Consider the following 22,556-nt stretch of genomic DNA (forward strand, 5'->3'; position numbering starts at 1 on the left):
TGTTGGATCCAGTGTTGTTTTATAAGCTGGCAGATAATTAAGGTGGAAGCCTTATTGTTAAATTAAAACAAATTTGCAGTGTTTAATGCAATAATTACAACTGGGACTATTCATGCAGCAACGTATTGGCAATAAATTAAACACCTATTAAATTTTTTATTTGACTGCTTGCCATTATCCATATATATCTTGTATCATTAGGGTTTTCATGTTTCTTTATGGCGGCACGGTGGCGTAGTGGTGAGCACTGTCGCCTCACAGCAAGAAGGTTCTGGGTTTGAGCCCAGTGGCTGACGAGGGCCTTTCTGTGTGGAGTTTGCATGTTCTCCCGTGTCTGCGTGGATTTCCTCCAGGTGCTCCGGTTTGCACCACAGTCCAAAGACATGCAGGTTAGGCTAATTGGTGGCTCTAAATTGACCATAGGTGTGAATGGTTGTTTGTCTCTAAGCGTCAGTCCTGCAATGATCTGGCAACTTGTCCAGGGTGTACCCCGCCTATAGTCAGCTGGGATAGGCTCCAGCTTGCCCACGACCCTGCACAGAATAAGTGGTTATAGATGGATGGATGTTTCTTTATAAATAGCTTCTTGCTTTTATATCATATTATGTTTGACACAAAGAAAATGTTGTGCTTCTTTAGTCCTCATTTTCTATCCTTCATTTTTTTCAGGATGGAAGGTAAGTGCTTGTGTTTACAAGTACCTGCATAACACCATTCTCACAGCTTGGCTTTTAACACCATGAACTCAGAGATGATGATGTAGATGAAGCTCTCCCAGCTGATTGTACCAAACACTATCAGTCAGTGGATTACAGATTTATTGACGGACATGCGACAATGGGCGTGACTACGGATGAAGCAAACATCAGTACAGGAGTATATTAACTTTCACCTCTTCCATTCAGTCTTAACAGCAACTGCTGCACTTTCAGGGAATCATCTGTAAACATCCTGAAGTGATCGTATAACACCACCCAGTCCCAAAATCTTGCTATCCTGGTGGACTCACAACCATCTGATGGACTGCCTCCCTGAGGTACCAACATCGACAGCTTAACTGTAGATGACTTTTTTGGTATGATGGTACCGGAGCTAAAATTCACACAGCGAAAGCTAGTTCACGAAAGGAGAAAGGATTTTGGACTTGACATGTGCATCTGGTAGTAATTTCTTTGGCTTTGTGCCAACTTTATTTCAGTAAATTTTGAACTGTTAATATATTAGCCTTGGTCCTGTGAGCCCATATAAAACTAGTGGGAGGGACTATGGTCTCTTATGGTACAAATGAGATGCTGCTGCTAATTATTAAGGAGTGGTCACACCAGATTTTGCTTCCCTTTCGTACGTTTTCCCTTTCCTGACTTTTGCCGTATAGCAATGCTAACATCGTTAGCACCTGTGTCCTCCCATTGCCTCTTAACACATGGCTTTGTGATCTTTACTTTGGACTCACTCAAGTTCCTGTGTCATCACCATATCCAGGGACCAAGAGAACATTATACTGATCAATCACTGAAAGATGAAGTGAATAACATTATCTCATTACAGTGGCACCTGTAAAGGGGTGGGATATATTACGCAGCAAAAGAACAGTCAGTTCTGAAAGTTGATGTGTTGGAAGCACAAAAAATGGGCAAGTGTAATGATCTGAGTGATTTCGACAAGGGCCAAATTTCCAAAACTGAGCATCTCCAAAATGGCAGATCTTGTGGGGTGTTCCCAGTATGCAGTGGCTAGTACCTACCAAAAGTGGTCCAAGGAAGGACAACCGGTGAACTGGCGATAGGGCCATGGACACCCAAGCCTCATTGGTGCGCGTGGGGAGTGAAGGCTAGCCCATCTGGTCTGATCCCACACAAGAGCTACTGTAGTGCAAATTACTGAAAACTTTAATGTTGGCTATGATAGAAAGATGACCCTGAGTTGGCCTAGCGGTTAGTGTGTCCACCTCTCGATTGGGAGATCATGAGTTCTGCTCGTGCTTGGGTCATACCAAAGACCATCATAAAAATGGTACCTACTGCCATCTGGCAAGGCAGATGTGAACAGGGAGTCAAACTCTCATGGTTACCAAAGGACTAGCACCCCCCCCCAACCCTAGCTGTATAGGCGAGGGGCCGAGGGCTACCAAAACGGAGATCAGCGTCGCACCCATGTACCATAAAGAGTTTGGTAGGACTGGGACAGGAGACTGCCTGGGAAGACCAGATCCTGGCTCAGAAGGACTTTGACTTGACTTGATGATAGAAAGATGTTGGAACACACAGTGCATTGCAGCTTGCTGCATACAGGGCTGCGTAGCCACAAACCAGTTAGAGTGCCAATGCTGACCCCTGTCCACCAATGAAAGCACTTACCGTACAATGGCCACATGAGCATCAGAACTGGACCTTGGCACAACTGAAGAAGGTGGCCTGGTCTGATGAATCACCTTTTCTTTGACATCATGAAAATGGTCGGGGGTGTGTGTATGTTGCTTACTTCAGGAAGAGATGGCACCAGGATGCATTATGGGAAGAAGGCAAGCCGGCAGAGACCGTGTGATGCTGAGGAATCTTGGGCCCTGGAATTTTTGTGCATGTTACTTTGACCCATATAACCTACCTAAACATTGTTGTAGACCATGAGAGCATGTCCACACCTTCACGGCAACAGGATTCCCTAACGGCAGTGGCTGCATTCAGCAGGAAAATGCACCCTGCCACACTGTAGAAATTGTTCAGGCATGATTTGAGGAGCATGACAAGAGTTCAAGGTGATGACTAAGTTGCTTTCAATTTGATCAAGCATCTGTGGGATGTGCTGGACAAACAAGTTCGATCTATGGAGGCACCACCTTGCAATTTACATGACTGAAAGGATCTGCTGTTAACATCTTGGTGCTAGATACCACAGCACACCTTCAGAGGTCTTGTGGAATCCAGACCTTGACAGATCAGAGCTGTTTTTGTAGCACAAGGGGTATCTATACAATTTTTTGCAGGTGGTTTTAATGTGAGGGCTGATCAATGTAGGCTTGAAAACAGCAGAGGATGTTCTTTCTAAGGCAGTAGGAAAAAAAACCCTCTACCTTTCACAAGCTCTATTGATCCAGTTCTACACTGCAATCATTGAGTCCATCCTCACTTCATCACCAAGTGTATTGTTCAACTCCTTCAATTCACAGGAATAAGTGCGTAATCAAGACAACAAAAAGGATCATTAGATGTAATCTGCTATCTCTTCAGGACATTTACAAAAGCAGAGTCAGCAATCACACATACTCATGAACCAGAGCAGACAAATGGAATGGCTCATTAGCCTGAAACCAATGCCACTCTTCAGTGTCTTCACATGGAGTTAATTTTCAGAATCTGGAAAATAATATGGGCAGTACGGTGGTACAGTATAGTGGTTAGCACTGTCACCTCACAGCAAGAAGGTTCTGGGTTCGAGCCCAGTGGCCAACGGGGGCCTTTCTGTGTGGAGTTTGCATGTTCTCCCCGTGTCCGCGTGGGTTTCCTCCGGGTGCTCTGGTTTCCCCCACAGTCCAAAGCCATGCAGGTTAGGTTAACTAGTGGCTCTAAATTGACCATAGGTGTGAATGTGAGTGTAAATGGTTGTTTGTCTCGATCTGTCAGCCCTGCGATGATCTGGCAACTTGTCCAGGGTGTACCACGCCTCTCGCCCGTAGTCAGCTGGGATAGGCTCCAGCTTGCCTGCAACTCTGCACAGGATAAGTGGTAACAGATAATGGATGGAAAATAATGTGCCATTCACGATTGTCATTGCACAGTCACATTGTACTCAAGATATTCAGTATTTAAGTATTGAATATTGAATTAAATATTGGCAGTGAATTAAATATCCAATATTAAATAATGGCATTGAGTGGTGTATCAGATATATTCCATTCAGCTAGCATGGTACTGAATGAGTTGAAGATGAGTCGCTGAATGGAATATATCCGATAGACCACAAAAAGCCAGCCAATATTATTATTATTATTATTATTATTATTATTATTATTATTATACATACCCATTCCTTTCAGGTGTTCAACACGTCTTTCACTTTCAAAATTCTCTCAAAATCTTCCGTATTTAACGAAGCAACCTGGCTGCCATGTTTGTTTATAAATTGTCACAGTTGCTCGCAAGTGCAGGAGTTTTACATCTCCGATGTGTGATGTCATGTTGTCTTGACAACCATGCAATATTTTAAACCATTCAGCGCTCATTCTCCGTTGGGTAGTGACATAATACACATAGGATAAGCGAAATGCTAACAATATTGCATGCTATTAAACCAAATGAAAGGAACCCACTAGAAGGAAATAGAATACATGTTTTTGTTCCATTGAAAGTTTCCTGTGTGTATAATAATTTTTATCTAATAGTTTTTATGTAATAGTTTTGTCCTGCCCCTCCTAGAACTGCCACCTTATTGTGGTGGAGAGGTTTGTGTGCTTGAATGATCCTAGGAGCTATGTTGTCAGGGGCATTATGCCCCTATTAGGGTTTCCCAAGGCAGACAGGTCCGAGGTGGCAGGCCAGACCAAGAGCAGTTCACCAAACCCCCTTATGGAAATGAAAAAATCAAGGACCGTGACGTTGCCCGGTATGGCGCAGCCGGGGCCCCACCCTGGAGCCAGGCCCAGGGTTGGGGCTCGTATGTGAGCACCTGGTGGCTGGGTCTTTGCCCACAGGGCCCGGCCGGGCTCAGCCCGAAGTGGTGACGTGGGGCCGACCTCCTGTGGGTTCACCACCCACAGAGGTCACCGTAGGGGGCCGGTGCAGTGTGGATTGGGCGGCAGTCGAAGGCAGGGGCCTCGACGACCTGATCCCCGAACACAGCGGCTAGCTATTGGGACATGGAATGTCACTTCGCTGGGGGGGGAAAGAGCCTGAGCTTGTGCGGGAGGTTGAGAGGTACCGGCTAGAGATAGTCGGGCTCACCTCCACGCACAGTTTGGGCTCTGGAACCCAGCTCCTCAAGAGGGGCTGGACTCTCCACTTCTCTGGAGTCGCCCACAGTGAGCAGCGGCGGGCTGGTGTGGGCTTGCTTATAGCTCCCCAGCTCAGCCGCCATGTGTTGGAGTTTACCCCAGTGAATGAGAGGGTCGCCTCTCTGCGCCTTTGGGTCGGGGAGAGGGCTCTTTCTGTTGTTTGTGCCTACGGGCCGAAGAGCAGTTTCGAGTATCTGGCCTTCTTGGAGTCCCTGGGAGAGGTACTGAGAGGTGCTCAGACTGGGGACTCCATTGTTCTACTGGGGGACTTCAATGCTCATGTGGGTGACGACAGTGACACCTGGAGGGGTGTGACTGGGAGGAACGGCCTCCCCGATCTGAACCCAAGTGGTGCTTTGTTATTGGACTTCTGTGCTAGTCATGGTTTGTCCATAACGAACACCATGTTCGAGCATAGGGGTGTCCATAAGTGCACGTGGCACTAGGACACCTTAGGTCGGAGGTCGATGATCGACTTTGTTGTCGTTTCATCTGATCTCCAGCCCTATGTCTTGGACACTCGGGTGAAAAGAGGGGCTGAGCTGTCAACTGATCACCACCTGGTGGTGTGCTGGATCCGCTGGTGGAGGAGGAAGCCGGACAGACCTGGCAGGCCCAAACGTATGGTGAGGGTCTGCTGGGAATGGGAGAGCTTCTCCCAGCTTCCGAGGGAGGCGGGGGACATTGAGTCCAAGTGAACCATGTTCTCTGCCTCCATTGTCGACGCAGCTGTTCTCCGGGTCACCAGGTCTCCGGTGCCTGTCGTGGCAGCAATCCCTGAACCTGGTGGTGGACACCGGAAGTAAGGGATGCCGTCAAGCTGAAGAAGGAGTCCTACTGGGCCATGTTGGCCTCCGGGACTCCTGAGGCAGCTGACGGGTATTGGCAGGCCAAGCGTGCCGCAGCTTGGGCAGTTGCGGAAGCAAAAACTCGGAACTGGAAGGAGTTCGGTGAGGCCATGGAGAAGGACTATCGGTCGGCCTTGAGGAAATTCTGGCAAACCGTCCGGCACCTCAGGAGGGGGAAGCAGTACTGCCAACACTGTTTACAGTGCGGGTGGGGAGCTGTTGACCTCGACTGTGGATATTGTCAGGCGGTAGAAGGAATACTTCGAGGATCTCCTCAATCCTACCATCATGTCTTCCATTGAGGAAGTGGAGGCTGATGACTCAGAGCTGGACTCGTCCTTTACACAAGCCGAAGTCACTGAGGTGGTTTGCAAGCTCGTCGGTGGCAAGGCACCGGGGGTGGATGAGATCCGCCCTGAGTATCTCAAGTATCTGGATGTTGTGGGGCTGTCTTGGCTGAAACGCCTCTGCAACATCGTATGGCGCTTGGGGATAGTGCCTCTGGAGTGGCAGACCAGGGTGGTGGTCCCTCTTTTTAAGAAAGGGGACCGGAGAGTGTGCTCCAATTATAGGGGAATCACACTTCTCAGCCTCCCCGGGAAGATTTACTCCAGGGTACTGGAGAGGATAATTCAGCCAGTAGTCGAACCTCGGATCCAGGAGGAACAATGCGGTTTTCATCCTGGTTGTGGAACACTGGACCAGCTCTATACCTTTCATAGGGTGCTCGAGGGTTCATGGGAGTTTGCCCAACCAGTCCACACGTGCTTTGTGGATCTGGAGAAGGCATTTGACTGTGTCCCTTGTGGTATCCTGTGGGAGGTGCTTCGGGAGTATGGGATTCGGGGCTCTTTGCTAAGGGCTGTCCGGTCCCTGTACGAATGGAGCAGGAGTCTGGTTCGCATTGCCGGCAGTAAGTCAGACCTGTTCCCAGTGCATGTTGGACTCCGGCAGAGCTGCCCTTTGTCAGCAGTTCTGTTCATAATTTTTATGGACAGAATTTCTAGGTGCAGCCAGGGGCCGGAGGGAATCCTGTTTGGGAACCACAGGATTTTATCTCTGCTTTTTGCGGATGATGATGTCCTGTTGGCTTCTTCAAACCAGGACCTTCAGCATGCACTGGGGCAGTTTGCAGTCGAGTGTGAAGCGGCTGGGATGAGAATCAGCACCTCCAAGTCCGAGGCCATGGTTCTAGACCGGAAAAGGGTGGCTTGCCCTCTTCAGGTTGGTGGAGAAGTCCTGCCTCAAGTGGAGGAGTTTAAGTATCTCGGGATCTTGTTCACGAGTGAGGGAAGGATGGAGCGTGAGATCGACAGGCGGATCGGTGCAGCCTCCACAGTGATGCAGTTGCTTTACCGGGCCGTCGTGGTGAAGGAGCTGAGCCAAAAGGCGAAGCTCTCAATTTACCGGTCGATCTACGTTCCGACTCTCACCTATGGTCATGAGCTTTGGGTAATGACCGAAAGAAAAAGATCGCGGATACAAGCGGCTGAAATGAGTTTCCTTCACAGGGTGGCTGGGCGCTCCCTTAGAGATCTCTTTCGGATGCCTCCTGGATGCCTCCCTGGGGAGGTGTTCCAGGCATGTCCCCCCAGGAGGAGGCCCCAGGGAAGACCCAGGACATGCTGGAGGGACTATGTCTCTCGGCTGGCCTGGGAACGCCTCAGTGTTCTTCCCGAGGAGCTGGCCAAGGTGTCTGGGGAGAGGGAAGTTTGGGCTTCCATGCTCAGACTGCTGCCTCCGCGACCCGGCCCCGGATAAGCGGAAGAAAATGAGATGAGATGAGTTTTGTTTTGTTTTTTCCTCCCTGATATTGTACTTTTCTCTTGTGACATATAATTTACCGTATTTATTTTATTAGTTTACTTCCTTGTCTACTTCTTGGCATTCCTTTGCCTGGACATATAAATGTATTTGTTGTATCATGTTTTTAAATATTAAATGCTGTTAGTAAGTTACAAATATGTATATCATTCTTTTGAGTAAACTGTTGTTTCTTGTATTTTTTAATTGTAATCGCTGGCACACTGTGAGCAAACTTGATCAGGATTCAGGTTGTACAGTGTCTTACAAAAGTATTCATCCCCCTTGGTGTTTATCCTGTTTTGTCACATTACAAGCTGGAATTAAAATGGACTTTTGGGAGGTTAGCACCATTTGATTTACACAACATGCCTACCACTTTAAAGGTGCAAAGTGTTTTATTGTGACACAAACATTAAGATTAAAAAAAAAAAAACAGAAATCTGGAGTGTGTATAAGTATTCACTCCCTTTTGTATGAAACCCCTAAATAAGAGCTGGTCCAACCAATTCACTTCATAAGTCACATAATTAGTTGATTAAGATCCACCTATGTGTAATCAAAGTGTCACATGATCTGCCACATGATGGCAACCTGTTCTGGAAGGACCCTGACTCTGCAACAGTACTAAGCAAGCAACATGAAAACCAAGGAGCCTCCAAACAGGTCAGAGACAAAGTTGTGGAGAAGTACAGATCAGGGTTGGGTTATAAAAAATATCTCAAACTTAGAATATCCCATGGAGCAACATTAAATCCATTATAGCAAAATGGAAAGAATATGGCACCACTTCAAACCTGACAAGAGAAGGCCACCCACCAAAACTCACAGACGAGACAAGGAGGGCATTAATCAGAGATGCAACAAAGCCACCAATGATGACGTTGAGGGAGCTGCAGAGATCCACAGCAGAGATGGGAGTATCTGTCCATAGGACCACTTTAAGCCAGACACTCCACAGAGTGGGGCTTTATGGAAGAGTGGCCAGAAAAAAGTCATTGCTGAAGAAAACACGTTTGGAGTTTGACCAACAGCATGTGGCAGACTTCCCAAACACATGGAAGAAGATTCTCTGGTTAATTGAGACTAAAATTGACCTTTTCGTCCATCATGAGAAATGCCAATTGAGAATCTGTGGCATAACTTGAAGATTGCTGTACACCAACGCAACCCGTCTAACTTGGAGTTAGAGCAGTTTTGCCTTGAGGAAAGGGCAAAAATCCCAATGGCTAGATGTGCTAAGCTAATAGAGACATACCATAAAATGTTGTGTTGATCAAATGATGCTAACCCCCCAAAAATCCATTTTAATTCCAGCTTGCAATGCAACGAAACAGGACAAACACCAAGGGGGATGAATACTTTTGCAAGATGCTCTATTAATTGTTTAAACAATCAATCTGACAGGGCACATCTGGGCAACAAGAAAATACCAATCAGCCACATGTTTTTGATCACTTGGAAAAAAAAACTGGGTGGGTTCAAGTAAAAGCTGCCATGTTCTAAGGTGTTTCACAAATCTAGATGTAAATATCGGGAAATGAAAGCTGAAATTTTGATCGATTGTCTCATGTCTTCAGTTTATAGCAAAAGCAAAATAATTGGCCTAAAATTTCCAGTATTTGGCTGGTATCGCACCGACAGGGGAGAGAAAGTGTTATGCCATACCTCCCACCCAGAGAGCACCAATTTACTGTATTTTCTTTTATACTCCCACGTACACTAACAGTGTTTTGCTTTAAAGGATGGCCTGCCTGTTGGAGACTGTGAGGGTGGTGGTGGGGTCGATGTGGACCAGGCCAGTTCAGATGGCTTGTGGAGCCCTGTAAGTGCATCAGTTTGAGGACTAACTCTCTGAATCATCTTTGATTGAAAGTGGAATTACATGTGTTCTTCACTGCTTGTGTAATATCGTAAATATATTTATGATAAATGCCGCCTTGCAGACTCTGCGTTGCCACCACTCGGCTTCCCCAAAGGCTGTTGGCCAGAAAGACTCGAGCAGTCCAAAGAGCACACAACGAGACAGCCTCAACTCATGCTCTTCACCTGAGAATACAGACACCTTTGACCTGGTGAAAGAGAACTTGTCCTCTAATCATGTGATCAAAATGAGTAATTTTCACATAAGTAATTAACTTTTTCACGTCGTGATTAACATCCCATGGTAGAGTGACTCTGTCCTGTCTTATGCAGGACTCGAACCTCCAGCCCGGTGTGAAAGGTACTTCCTCCGGTCTTACAGCTCAGATTATTGAAACGGAGTATGACTACTTTGACTCAGAACATGAGCAGGAGCAGGTACTCTTCAACTCTGTTCTCGTCTTGCACTCGATTTAGATCATTTTGAAATGTTGTTCCTCACCCTGGCTTCTTTGTGTTCTAGGTGAACGTGCAGTGTAACTCTTTCCAGAGTTTGGAGCTTCTTAAGACTCGACCTGCCCACCTTGCAGCTTTCCTGCACCATGTGGTGTCCCAGTTTGACCCTGCTCCTGTGGTAATGACCCTATTACAACTGCCTTCCTAGTATCTGTATTATTACACTATAGTTATTTTTTTAACCAGGAATGCATCAGTACTGATCCTGGTATCAGTATCAGTTTGTGCTGATTTACTTGACTTTTATTCAAAAAATGCTCCGATACCAACATCTGATACCATGAGATACTGTGTATGTTGTTGACATGAAATGTTGGCAATGTGGATGTATTCCACAGCCAGTACAACATTTCCGACAATACAAAGTAACCTGATATAATATCTTATGCTGTTTGAACAGTATCCATAATAAAGAGCATGAAGCTGGCTGCCCCTCAGCCCACAGAGCAGTGAGTGTACTCATTTGAAATTAGCACGAAGTGCCAAGAATGGTGTGCATTCAATGGTATTCACAAGCATGGAGCAGTGAAGCAAATGTCCACAGAAACTATCAGGCAGGGAAGCACTTCAGTGCTACTTCCATATGGACGTTTTTTTGGATTCATTATTCAAATGGCAGTACTTTTATTTAATTATTATTAAATTGGCAGTTCAATATGCAAAACGGCAGTGCAAGCCTCAATTCACTTTGAATTGTTTTGATCAAAATGAAAGTTCCGTGAAACACATTTCATTATTGCTATGGTTTTCTGGCCACTTTATTCTAATGGCAATACATAAACGGCGAAACACCACCCCGGTTTATTGCAGTTCGTGTCCCCATGCTCTTTTGGTGTCAGATTCGAATGAGCATGCTCAATTCTGTGTCAGTCCTCTCATCAGCGCTGATTTTCAGTTAGGACCTCACATCCTCGTTCAGAGACTTGATCAAAGTGAACTCAGTCCAACCAAGTTTGGCAGAATTGACAGTGCAGCTCCTCCGAGAGACCACTAAGGCTCTTGAAGACCAGAATAGATGAGGGTCAAAGGAAGTACAGTGTCTTGCAAAAGCATCCATCCCCCTTGGTGTATGTCCTGATTTGTCACATTACAAGCTGGAATTAAAATGGATTTTGGGGAGGGTAGCACCATTTGATTGACACAACATGCCTACCACTTTAAAGGTGCAATTTATTTTAATTTTTTTTTCGTTTCTTTTTTTTTTTTTATTAATGTGTATACAAGAACAAAGGCACTTACATATGCCAGGGCACATTGGTGTCAGCATTAAACATGTTTGTATACATCATTGAATTAAGATTTGTATATTTTTATGAACAAAATAGTGATACACACAGTCATAAGAATATGTGAAAGTAAATAAATTAAAAGGTAAGAAGCAAATTAAAATAAATAAATAAATAAATAAATAAATAGAGAAAAAAAAAAGAAAAAGGGGAGGACTGGAAGAGGGAGGCTACCTTGTCGCAAAAAAAAAAAAACAATCCATAAACGGTTGCCATGTATTGTAGAATTTATTTATGTTTCCCCTTTTGGAATATCTAATTTTCTCTACTTTTAAAAAGGACATGACCTCATTCATCCATAGTGTGTTTTAAGGAGCTGTTGTGGATTTCCAGTTAAGAAGGAGATGATGTTTAGCTATTACGGCAGTAAAGGCTATTACCTCCAATTCTTTAGCAGGGTATCGGGTATACTCTTCCGGAAGACCAAAAATACCAATGTGTGGTGAAGCGTCAGTATGTTTTGAAAGTACCTTGGACATTGTGTTGAAATAAATTTGCCAAAAATTTGCCAGGGCAGGACAAGAGAAAAACATATGCATGAGATTACAGGGCGAGCCTCCACATCTGTCACAGATATCTACTGTATTTGGGAAAATATGTGCCAGCTTAGTCTTTGAATAATGACATCTAAATACAACTTTGAACTGTATTAAATTCAAACGGGCACAGATAAAGGTTTTGTGAAGTACCTTCAGTACGGATTCCCACCAATGCTCATCAAAAACCAATCCGAGTTCATGCTCCCAGGTTTCTTTTGTGTTGGTGGTTAGATAACCGTCATATAACTGAATAGAGCTATACATTTTTGAAGTTAGAGACAAGTTAGTTGTAAAAGTTCACCCCATGACTGCTCAGGTAGGAGGCCAGGGAAATTGGCAAATAAAGATTTAGCACAGTTCCTCACCTGAAAATATCTAAAAAGATGGGAGGGGGGAAGATTGAATTCAGTAGCCAGGTCTATGAAAGAGCAAAAGACCCCTTCCTTGTAGAAATCCATAAAACATTTCAGTCCCTTATCCTGCCATAGGGAGAAAGTGGAATCAGTAAGTGTGGGTTTAAACACAGGATTCTCTAACAGCGGGGTTAAAACCGTGGGAGCAGTAAATTTAAACTGTTTCCTAAATTGAAACCATATCTTAAGGGTAGCAATAACCACAGGGTTGCAGGTAAGGCCAGAGGGGTTTGCCGTAACTGGACCAGTCAATAAAGCAGAGAGAGAGAATGGGGGACACGACTGTGCTTCCAGTTGACACCAATGCATACTAGTTGACTTGGAGCAGAATGCCATTTTAGCTATGTTCGCAGTCCAGTAGTAAAATTGAAAATTTGGCAGAGAGCGGCCACCATAGAACTTACAGTTCTGAAGTACCTTTTGTCTAACTCTGGGTGTTTTGCCATCCCACAAAAAATGACAAATAATTGAGTGTACTGTTTTAAAAAAGCTTTTTGGTAGGAAAATAGGCAGACACTGAAACAAAAATAAAAACCTTGGCAGGACGTTCATGTTGACTCTATCCTTCCAATTAAGGAGAGAGGGAGGGAACCCCACTTTTGAAAATCTGCCTTAATCTCAGTTAACAAGGGAAATAAATTTTCAGAGTAAAGAGATTTAAAAGATCTGGCTATGCTAACTCCAAGATACCTAAACCCTGAAGGGCTCAATTTGAAAGGAATGTCAGATTGGGAGAGCTGTATAGCTAGTTTATTGACAGGATAACATTCACTCTTGGCAACTTTATACCCTGAGAACAAGCCAAATCTACGAAAGAATGAAACAATAGCAGGGCACGCTCTTACTGGATTTGTGATGTATAGCAACAAGTCATCGGCATATAATGATAATTTAAATTCTGTATGAATCCTGGTAATGCCATCAAAAGTGGGAGAGGTCCTCAAATAAATAGACAGGGGCTCTATTGCAAGTGCAAACAAGAGGGGAGACAGGGGGCAGCCCTGTCTACAACCTCGATTTAAGAAAAAATAACCAGATTGAATGTTATTAGTGGTAATACTGGCACATGGGAATGTATAAAGAAGGTGTCTCCATGATATAAAACTTTCACCAAATCCGAATTTAGCTAAGACTGCAAATAGATAGTTCCACTCAACTTGATCGAATGCCTTTTTGGCGTCAGTTGATATTACTACTTCTGGTGTAACTGTAGTTTATTTTGAGTAGATTACATTTAATAGAGTTCGAATTTTATAATAGAGCTGATGCGCCTTTATAAAGCCAGACTGTTCCATAGAAATGATAGTCGGAAGGACCTTCTCAAGTCGGCGAGCCATGGCTTTTGCAAGAATCTTTGTATCTACATTCATTAAAGAGATTGGTCTATAGGAGGTGCAAAGATCGGGATCCTTGTCCTTTTTTAAAAGAACACTAATAGAGGCCTGTCTCAGTGTAGGAGGGAGAGAACTGAGTAAGAAAGATTCAACATAAACAGAATGAAGCAATGGAGTAAGTTGGCTATGAAATGCTTTAAAAAATTCGACCGGAAACCCGTCAGGTCCCGGGGTTTTATTATTTTGCATGTTTTGTAAAGCTGAATTTAGTTCTTGAATAGTCAGGGCAGAGTCCAATTGATAAATCAATTCTGGATTTACGGAGGGAAACCGAAGTTCATCTAAAAACATGTGTATGTCGGCTAGACCTGGTGAAGGTTCAGACTTGTACAGGGACTCATAAAAAGATGAAAAGACAGAGTTAATAACATCCAAGTCCTCCTGGAGCTCTCCCGATCCATCCCTAATGCAAGGTATTAAACATGAGGCTGTTTCATGACACAACTGGTGAGATAGTAACCTACCAGCCTTCTCGCCATGTTCATAATATCTAGAACGGGAGTGAAGTAACATGCGTTCTGCCTCATTGGTTGTGATAAGATCCAACTCAGTTTGTAAGACCCTGCGATGCTTAGAGAGATCATCAGATGGGGCGGTCGCAAGCTGTTGGTCCACTGATTCTAAATCAGTTGAAAGCTTCTGGAATATTTGATATCCTTAAATTTTCTTACAGTATATGTACCGAATATGAAATTATCTGACCTCGTAAATATGCTTTTAAGGACTCCTATAATAGTGCCCTAGAGATGGGTTCAGAATCAGAGTCGTTAAGAGTAATAAAATCCTCTATTGCACTTGTAATAAATTTATGGAACTTGTCATCTGCTAATAATGAAGTGTTGAATCGCCATTGATTGGGATAGTGAGGTCCGGGGGAAACCTGGACATCTAGGGACACAGGCGCACAATCTGAAACAATAATTGGATGGCACGATACATTTGTCACTTTTGGCATAAGATTATCATCTACGAAGAAATAATCTATGCAAGAAAATGTTTGGTGCACATGCGAATAAAAAGAGTATTGCCGATTGTATGGATTACGAAATCTCCAGGGGTCAACATAGCCATTACTAGACAGGAAATTGCAAAGGGTCCTAGCCATTAATGATTGGGTTGAGCCAGGTTTAGAACGGTCTAATTGAGGATCAATAGCGCAGTTCATGTCCCCTCCAAAAATCAGAAAGCAGTCACTCAGAGAGGGTAGATTTTCAAACAACTTGTTCATAAAGCAGTGATTATCAAAATTTGGTCCATATACATTAACCAGTAGGATAGGCACCCGAAACAAAGTACCCAGAACTATCAGTTATCTGCCGTCTTTGGCAGAAATGGTTTTGGTCAGTGTAAATGCAACAGATTTACCAATCAAAATGGCAACCCCTCTGGCCTTAGAGTTGAAACTAGAATGGAATACTTCAGCAACCCTGAGACATTTCAGTCTAATCTGGTCTTTGTTCCTCATGTGGGTCTCCTGCAAAAAGACAATGTCAGGCTTCAGGCGTTTTAAATGGGAGAACACCCTGCACCGCTTAATAGCACCCCCTAAACCTTTAATATTCCAACTGATAAATCTTACATTTGAGCTTATAACATTAGCCATGTAAAGTATGAATTAAGATAGGAGGCAGCCAGGTTCCTGACCCCAGATTCCAGGAGAAAAGAGAGAAGGAAAAGAAAAAAAAAAGAAGAGGGTAGGGGGACAAACAAACAGACTTAAGGCCTCTGCATGCTCTTGCGACAAGGCTTTCGCAGATAGCTTTTCGCAGACAGTTGTAATTTATCGTTGAGCGGGGAGTAATAGGCGTGCGCGATGTTATTCACCGGCACAACGCAAGGGGGCACGAAGTCGCTAGGAGTAGTTGGTGGGTGTGGTTAGTGGAGTGTTTATCCTCCGGTTACTTATAATGACTAGAAATTTTTTTTTTTATAATGACTAGAACTGGAGTCGTATAGATGTACGTACTTCCTCAATCAACCGCTCTTCGTGCTGCTCCATCTTTGCTCGTGTTTTTAAAAATGCCGGTCGTGAAAACAAACCAAACCGGGAAAGTAGGGAAGCGGAAGTGCGTGTACAGCGGATGTAGAGTGGACCAATCAGAGCCCTCTTGTCTGCGGCGCTGTCTGCAAGGCTTCTGCGGTGGTCACAATTTTTGGGAGGTGCGCGCAGAGCGTCTGCGAAGGTGGGGGGGCTACGCAGACACTGTCTGCGACGCTATCTGCGAGGACTGGGTTGTCAGCATAAATTGGCCTTTAGTCAACTTACCCCCAAACCCGCAACCTCCCCCCATAGCACCTTCCACTACCCCATCCCCAAACGACAGGATACCAATGCTAACTCCACAAGGAGTCATGAACCAAAAGAAAAAACTCAAGGCTTTGGACCGAACAGTCATCTTCACCTCACTCCAATACGGTTGGAGCTCCTGCAAACTTTCCTCTAAGGAATATTCAGCTGAGGACAAGGCTGAAATATTACACAACACAAAACCAAGAACCATCTAAAAAAAAAAAAGTGTGCAAACATAAGCTTGTTGACTGCCTATTAGAGCAGTGGGAGTTGAGGTGCCATTTACATCAAAGTCAACAAAACATAACTACAATAGTGAAATAATATTCAGAGCTACATGTATATTGTAGATAGCACTGTTAAAAGTCGTTTTTGCACCACCACTTTAAAAAGTAACATAACTGCAGTGGGACCTACACTCAGAACTGTGATACAATGATTTTGGAGTAGCAAACCGGTTTATATGCCTGTTCTCACAAAAACTGCAGCTTCGCCGGGTGATGTAAACTCTCTTGTGACATCTCCTCTTGTGACCCGGAGGCGAGCTGGGTGTAGCAGCCCAAACCTTATGTCTGGAATTACCCTGAGCTGGCGTCGGACATCATTGAAGGCTGCATGGGCTTTTGCTGTACGCACAGTAAAATCTGGAAAAATGGAGATTGTTGAATCCTTTACTTTGATCCACTGTTGGGCTCTGACGTCGTAGGACATCAACACAATCTGCATAATAGTGCAAACGTGCTATTACTGGATGGGGACGCTCACCGGGTTTTGGTTTAGGCTGAAGGGATCGGTGGGCATGGTCCACAACCGGCCCTTGCTCCAGGCAGAGAGCATCTTTAAGAAGGGTGGAAACTGTGGCCGTGTTGACTGGGCCATGCTCCTCGAGTAGTCCTATTATCCTGATGTTATTACGGCGAGACCTCGCTTCCAAATCTTCACATTTACTATCAAGAGTGGCAAGTTGGGCTGAAAATTTGTCCATTTTACTTTTGAGTGAAACCATATCGTCAGTACATTTCGACAGCGAACCCTCCATGTCATTCACAGCCATCCTTAGCACATCCACCTCCGAAGTGATAGCCGCCATGTTGGCAGTTAGTTCAGTTTTCACGCTCTGTAGCTTGGACTTTATCTGGATCAAGTTGTTCGCAATTGCCATTTCTAATTCAGTTTTAAAAATGCATACCATCTCTTCTCGAAGAGCAGCGAGCAGTTCAGCCTTAAAGTCCACAGAAGCCATGCTCGAGGTGGCATCAGCCCCCTCTGGAGGACCCGACTTAGCAGCCCCACTTCACGGCGGGATAGTCGCAACACTATGAGGCAGGGATGTAGCCGGAGGAGCGGGCCTCGTCTGCGTAGCCGCCGGATTGCTCGCACTCTTTGGTTTTGAAGGCATATCAACATGCATCTTAGTCACAACAAGCTCTTGGAGTCAAAATGTAATGATGGGGGGCTCATGGAGATGCCCCAATGTTAGTCCCAAAGGAGTTCTGCAGGAGCTCCCATAAACGCGTCTCACTCCATTAGTCACTAAGCCGGAAGTCGTCTATTTTAATGTTTTAATTGTGAAACCCCTAAATAAGAGCTGGTCCAACCAATTCACTTCATAAGTCACGTAATTAGTTGATTAAGCTCCACCTGGGTGCAATCAAAGTGTCACATGATCTGTCACATGATGTCTGTATAAATCAACCTGTTCTGGAAGGACCCTGACTCTGCAACACGACTAAGCAAGCAACATGAAAACCAAGGAGCCTCCAAACAGGTCAGAGACAAACTTATATATCCCAAACTTTGAATGTCCCAGGGAGCACCATTAAATCCATTATAGCAAAATGGAAAGAATATGGCACCACTACAAACCTGACAAGAGAAGACCGCCCACCAAAACTCACAGACCAGGCAAGGAGGGCACTAATCAGAGATGCAACAAAGACACCAAAGATAACACTGAAGGAGCTGCAAAGATCCATAGCGGAGATGGGAGTCTGTCCATTGGACCACTTTAAGCCATGTGCTCCACAGAGCGGGGCTTTATGGAAGAGTGGCCAGAAAAAAGTCATTGCTTAAGAAAAGACATTTGGAGTTTGCCGAACAGCATGTGGCAGACTCCCCAAATACTGTACATGGAAGAAGATTCTCTGATTGGAATGAGACTAAAACTGAGCTTTTTGGCCATCATGGGAAATGCCATGTGTGATGCAAACCCATCACCCTGAGAACACCATTCCTACAGTGAAGCATGGTGATGGCAGCATCATGCTGTGGGGATATTTTTCATCTGCAGGGACAGGAAAGCTGGTCAGGACTGAAGGAAAGCTGGATGGCACTAAATGCAGGGCAATTCTGGAGGAAAACCTGTTTGAATCAGCCAGAGGTTTGTGACTGGGACAAAGGTTCACGTTCCAGCAGGACAATGACCCTAAACATACTGCTAAAGCTACACTGGAGTGGTTTAAAGGTAAACATTTAACTGTCTTGGAATGGCCAAGTCAAAGCCCAGACCTCAATTCAGTTGAGAATCTGTGGCATAACTTGGAAGATTGCTGTACACCAATGCAACCCATAAGGAGTTGGAGCAGTTTTGCCTTGAGGAATGAGCAAAAATCCCAGTGGCTAGATGTGCTAAGGTAATAGAGACATACCCCAAGAGACTTGCAGCTGTAATTGTAGTAAAATGTGGCTCTGCTATTGATTTTGGGAGGCGAATACCTATACAGACACTCCAGATTTCTGTTTTTTTTCCATCTTAATTATTATTTGTCACAATAAAAAAAACACACCTTTAAAGTGGTAGGCATGTTGTGTAAATCAAATAGTGCTAACTCCCCAAAAATCCATTTTAATTCCAGCTTGTAATGCAACAAAACAGGACAAACACCAAGGGGGATGAATACTTTTGCAAGACACTGTATGTCTGAGGAAGTCTACTTCGGCCCTTACCTGTGTTGGAGCAAGTGGCACTCAGGGTCAATTCTTAAGATTAATGTTTCAGGTAGCCTATAGCTTTGTTGCCTATAGGATAGCATGCACACCAATAGTTGAGTTTCAGGAACTCGCACCTTCATTGCACCAAAATCTGTTTATTTATGTAACATATTTAAAGTGAGGGTTGAAGTGAAGCAGGGTTTGAAGTATCTGCTTCAACCTGGAACCTCCAGCTTATTTTCCAAATTAGACAGCTTTTTAGAAATGTCACCATAATTGTACATACTTGTTTTCCATGTCTCATCTCTCCGAAACAGCTTTGCTACCTTTACGCTGACCTCTACAAGCAGACCAATTCAAAAGAAACCAGGCGTGTCTTCATGGACATTTTCACTTTTTTTATTGACAGAGGAGCTGTGAGTAAAACTCGCTTCCATACTCATGTTCTTCAACTCCATCCTTGCTCTCAAAGCTGAATAGGATAAGTCTGAGCAGGAACTAACTTTCTCTCGTAACTAGAGCGGTGGCTACAATTATCGACAGTCCATAATTATCGACACCTTTTCCGATTTACCAATAAAAAACAATTTTACAAAGGTGAGTTTCAGTTCCAACAGTTATTATTGGTTAATTACTCGACCGGAAGACCCGCCTCGGCCTTTGATCTTGTCGTCTGATGACGCAGCTCGTTACCTGAGATGGAATTTTTTTCAGCATGATCAGCAATTTGAGGAAAACCTGGACTTTATCATCGCAGGTAAGCATGGTGGAAAGATCATGGACATGTTTTTACTGATCAAATTCACCGATATTTCATGATCTCCTTGTCGAAACCTACTTTGTTTCTTACTCTTTCATTTGACAGCTGCTATTTTGTATCTAAACGCACGTTTGAGAATCACGTGAGGTGTCGATAATAGTGATCACTTTCACCGGTGTCCACCATTATCGACACTCTGTGGAATTAAGGGACATTTACAACTGTTATGGATCGATCTTTGTGAAGTACTTGAAAAAAATAAAAGTGCTGTGATTTATAATATTTTTTGCTTCTGATTCATAACAGAATGGAATGTTTATAGACTATTTGGAATCCGATTGAAATTAATAGAATTAGACCAGAATTAAATTCCTCGCATATAAAATATTACATGCTTGAAATATTCAGATTTTTTTTATTCCATTCAGAAAACTTTTTTTTCAGTTTGTTGTAAATGTCTACCACATATAAAACGTTGACTGATATTGTAATATTTTAGATGTGAATTTAAAATCTCAATTAAAAAAATCACTTGTTTGACGTTTCACCAATCTGAATCTAATTGCAACAAGTTAGAGCATTGTTTGAATTATTAATAAACTACAAAACTAGAAATTAATACAAACAATAACAAATTGTTAACAAAATGTGATCTACGAAAATACTTAAAGTGGGTAGAAAGTGGAACAAAAAGATTTTCTGACAGGTTAAACATTATCAGTTCATTTGATTGCAAACATTAGAATTACCTCCTCATTTATGTAAACACCAACGTCGATATATTTATATAAAATATATTTTGGACTCAATATAAATCTATGTAGGGCGGCACGGTGGTGTAGTGGTTAGCGCTGTCGCCTCACAGCAAGAAGGACCGTGTTCGAGCCCCGGGGCCGGCGAGGGCCTTTCTGTGCGGAGTTTGCATGTTCTCCCCGTGTCCGCGTGGGTTTCCTCCGGGTGCTCCGGTTTCCCCCACAGTCCAAAGACATGCAGGTTAGGTTAACTGGTGACTCTAAATTGACCGTAGGTGTGAATGTGAGTGTGAATGGTTGTCTGTGTCTATGTGTCAGCCCTGTGATGACCTGGCGACTTGTCCAGGGTGTACCCCGCCTTTCGCCCGTAGTCAGCTGGGATAGGCTCCAGCTTGCCTGCGACCCTGTAGAACAGGATAAAGCGGCTAGAGATAATGAGATGAGATAAATCTATGTAAAACAAATTTTAAATCAAAACTACGTTTTGTTAACTTAATACCACATACCGATGATTTTTTAAAATAAATATTCTGGATGTCGATAATTGTGGAACGGTGTCACGTGATCTGATTCGCTAAGTAATCGGGAATCAACTCATTTTTTTTCCAGTGGAAGTTTGAGTAATTATTCATGCACAATTTACATACTGAGTCTTTTCTATTTTTGCGACAGCCAAAAGATTGTTAAGGTGTCAATAATTGTAGCCACCGCTCTAGTTAGCATGTGTCCTGGAATTTGTTCTTGTGTGCTTCTGTGTTACATATGCATTGGTCTTATATGACAGTACATGTTGTGTAGTAACACACACTAATTAATGAAGAGTTTAGCCGTAAGAGTTGTGTGGAGGTTGGTTGTTTTATGTGTAATATTCTTGTGTCTGCAGGTGCTTCACTAGCCGATAAAAATACAATGCTAATTATTGAACATGATCTCCTTTTTATTCAACAGAATTTAAAAGTAACTGTGCCTGAATGTATCTCTTCTGAACTTGGTAAGTTTGCATTTAAATTAAAAGTTCTATTTTAATAAGACAGAAATAATAATGAACAATGCATGCATGGATTATAATGAGTTGTTTTTGAGACAAGTCTTATTTGTTCTTTAAGAATTTATTTCTAGCGAACAGTTATTCCCCAGTGGGCAGCTTGTGGTGTTGTGCATTTATGATCTAATTTAACCTCAAATACAAATGACACAAATATACAGACCTTTACGTAGGCGTATCAGACGCTCGCTGGCCGTGCTGTGAAATTTGTTCATGCAGACGCTCATCTAAGTTTCCAAATCTGTCACTGCTTCACTCTTGAATATCTCCTTAAGATCTGTTCAGTACTTTGGGAGTAACGGCAGGTTGAAGTCGGTACAACAGAGTTCACTCTCTGCTCGCGGGACATTGGGAAACTACTGGTGCTTTTCTTTTTGAGTCACGGGAAAGCACTCAGGCTCTCTTTCTCTCTCTCTCTTCTGATCGGTTTCCGACTGAATTACTCAGTATCAATCAGATAACTTTGATAGGGACGTTCTCTCGCTCTCACTGTTTCTGATGAAGGATTCAGCAAAATTTTTCTTCTGCTAGTTTTGATGTTATGATTCACGGGAGACTTTGAAGTGAGTTTTCATAGCTTTACCTACTTATTTTTTCACATCAAACTGATTCATGTAAATAAATAGCTACTTTTGAATATAACTGTAGTTATTTTGATGAAAAATATTGCGTTCTTATTGACCGGAGTGATATTTTAAAAAAAACGGAAGTCAGAAACGCAAATGTCAATTTCAGTTCAGTTAATGTGAATTGTTTACTGGATGTGGATCACACAGTTTTTTCGAGGTTCGCCTTGAAAGCTGTGAATATTATCATTTATATTCTTTCATATAAACACTAGTAGGCCCTACTTTTGAGAAATACAAAGGCCTACAGAGCACAGAGAGGGGATTAGAAATAATCTTTTATTACTTTTTTTTTATTGAGTGGACGGATTTAACGTTTTTACCTAATCAGCATAAGTAATACTAATTATATACTAATTTGCATAATTTGTGATTTACGAATTTTTCAAACTTTGTATTTGGTATACAACCATCTATGTGCCGCCAATTTCCATGTAAATATCTTGAAAAATAGAAAAGTTATGAAGAAAAAACTTTTGATCTCATTGGTTAATGAGGGGGCG

General features: G+C 43.3%; 1 protein-coding gene across 3 annotated transcripts in view; it reads left to right on the forward strand.

Moving 5' to 3' along the window:
• arhgef12a (Rho guanine nucleotide exchange factor (GEF) 12a) overlaps window positions 1-22,556 on the forward strand; it is a 219,257-nt gene that overhangs the window by 113,472 nt on the left and 83,229 nt on the right. For all 3 annotated transcript variants that reach the window (XM_060943849.1, XM_060943848.1, XM_060943847.1), the window contains 6 exons: window positions 9,383-9,463; window positions 9,585-9,713; window positions 9,835-9,939; window positions 10,025-10,135; window positions 19,188-19,286; window positions 21,331-21,373. In XM_060943849.1, the coding sequence (XP_060799832.1) occupies window positions 9,383-9,463; window positions 9,585-9,713; window positions 9,835-9,939; window positions 10,025-10,135; window positions 19,188-19,286; window positions 21,331-21,373 (568 nt within the window). The remainder of the gene's footprint in view (window positions 1-9,382; window positions 9,464-9,584; window positions 9,714-9,834; window positions 9,940-10,024; window positions 10,136-19,187; window positions 19,287-21,330; window positions 21,374-22,556) is intronic.

Source organism: Neoarius graeffei, chromosome 17, assembly GCF_027579695.1.
Source record: "Neoarius graeffei isolate fNeoGra1 chromosome 17, fNeoGra1.pri, whole genome shotgun sequence".
Taxonomy (NCBI): Eukaryota; Metazoa; Chordata; class Actinopteri; order Siluriformes; family Ariidae; genus Neoarius; species Neoarius graeffei.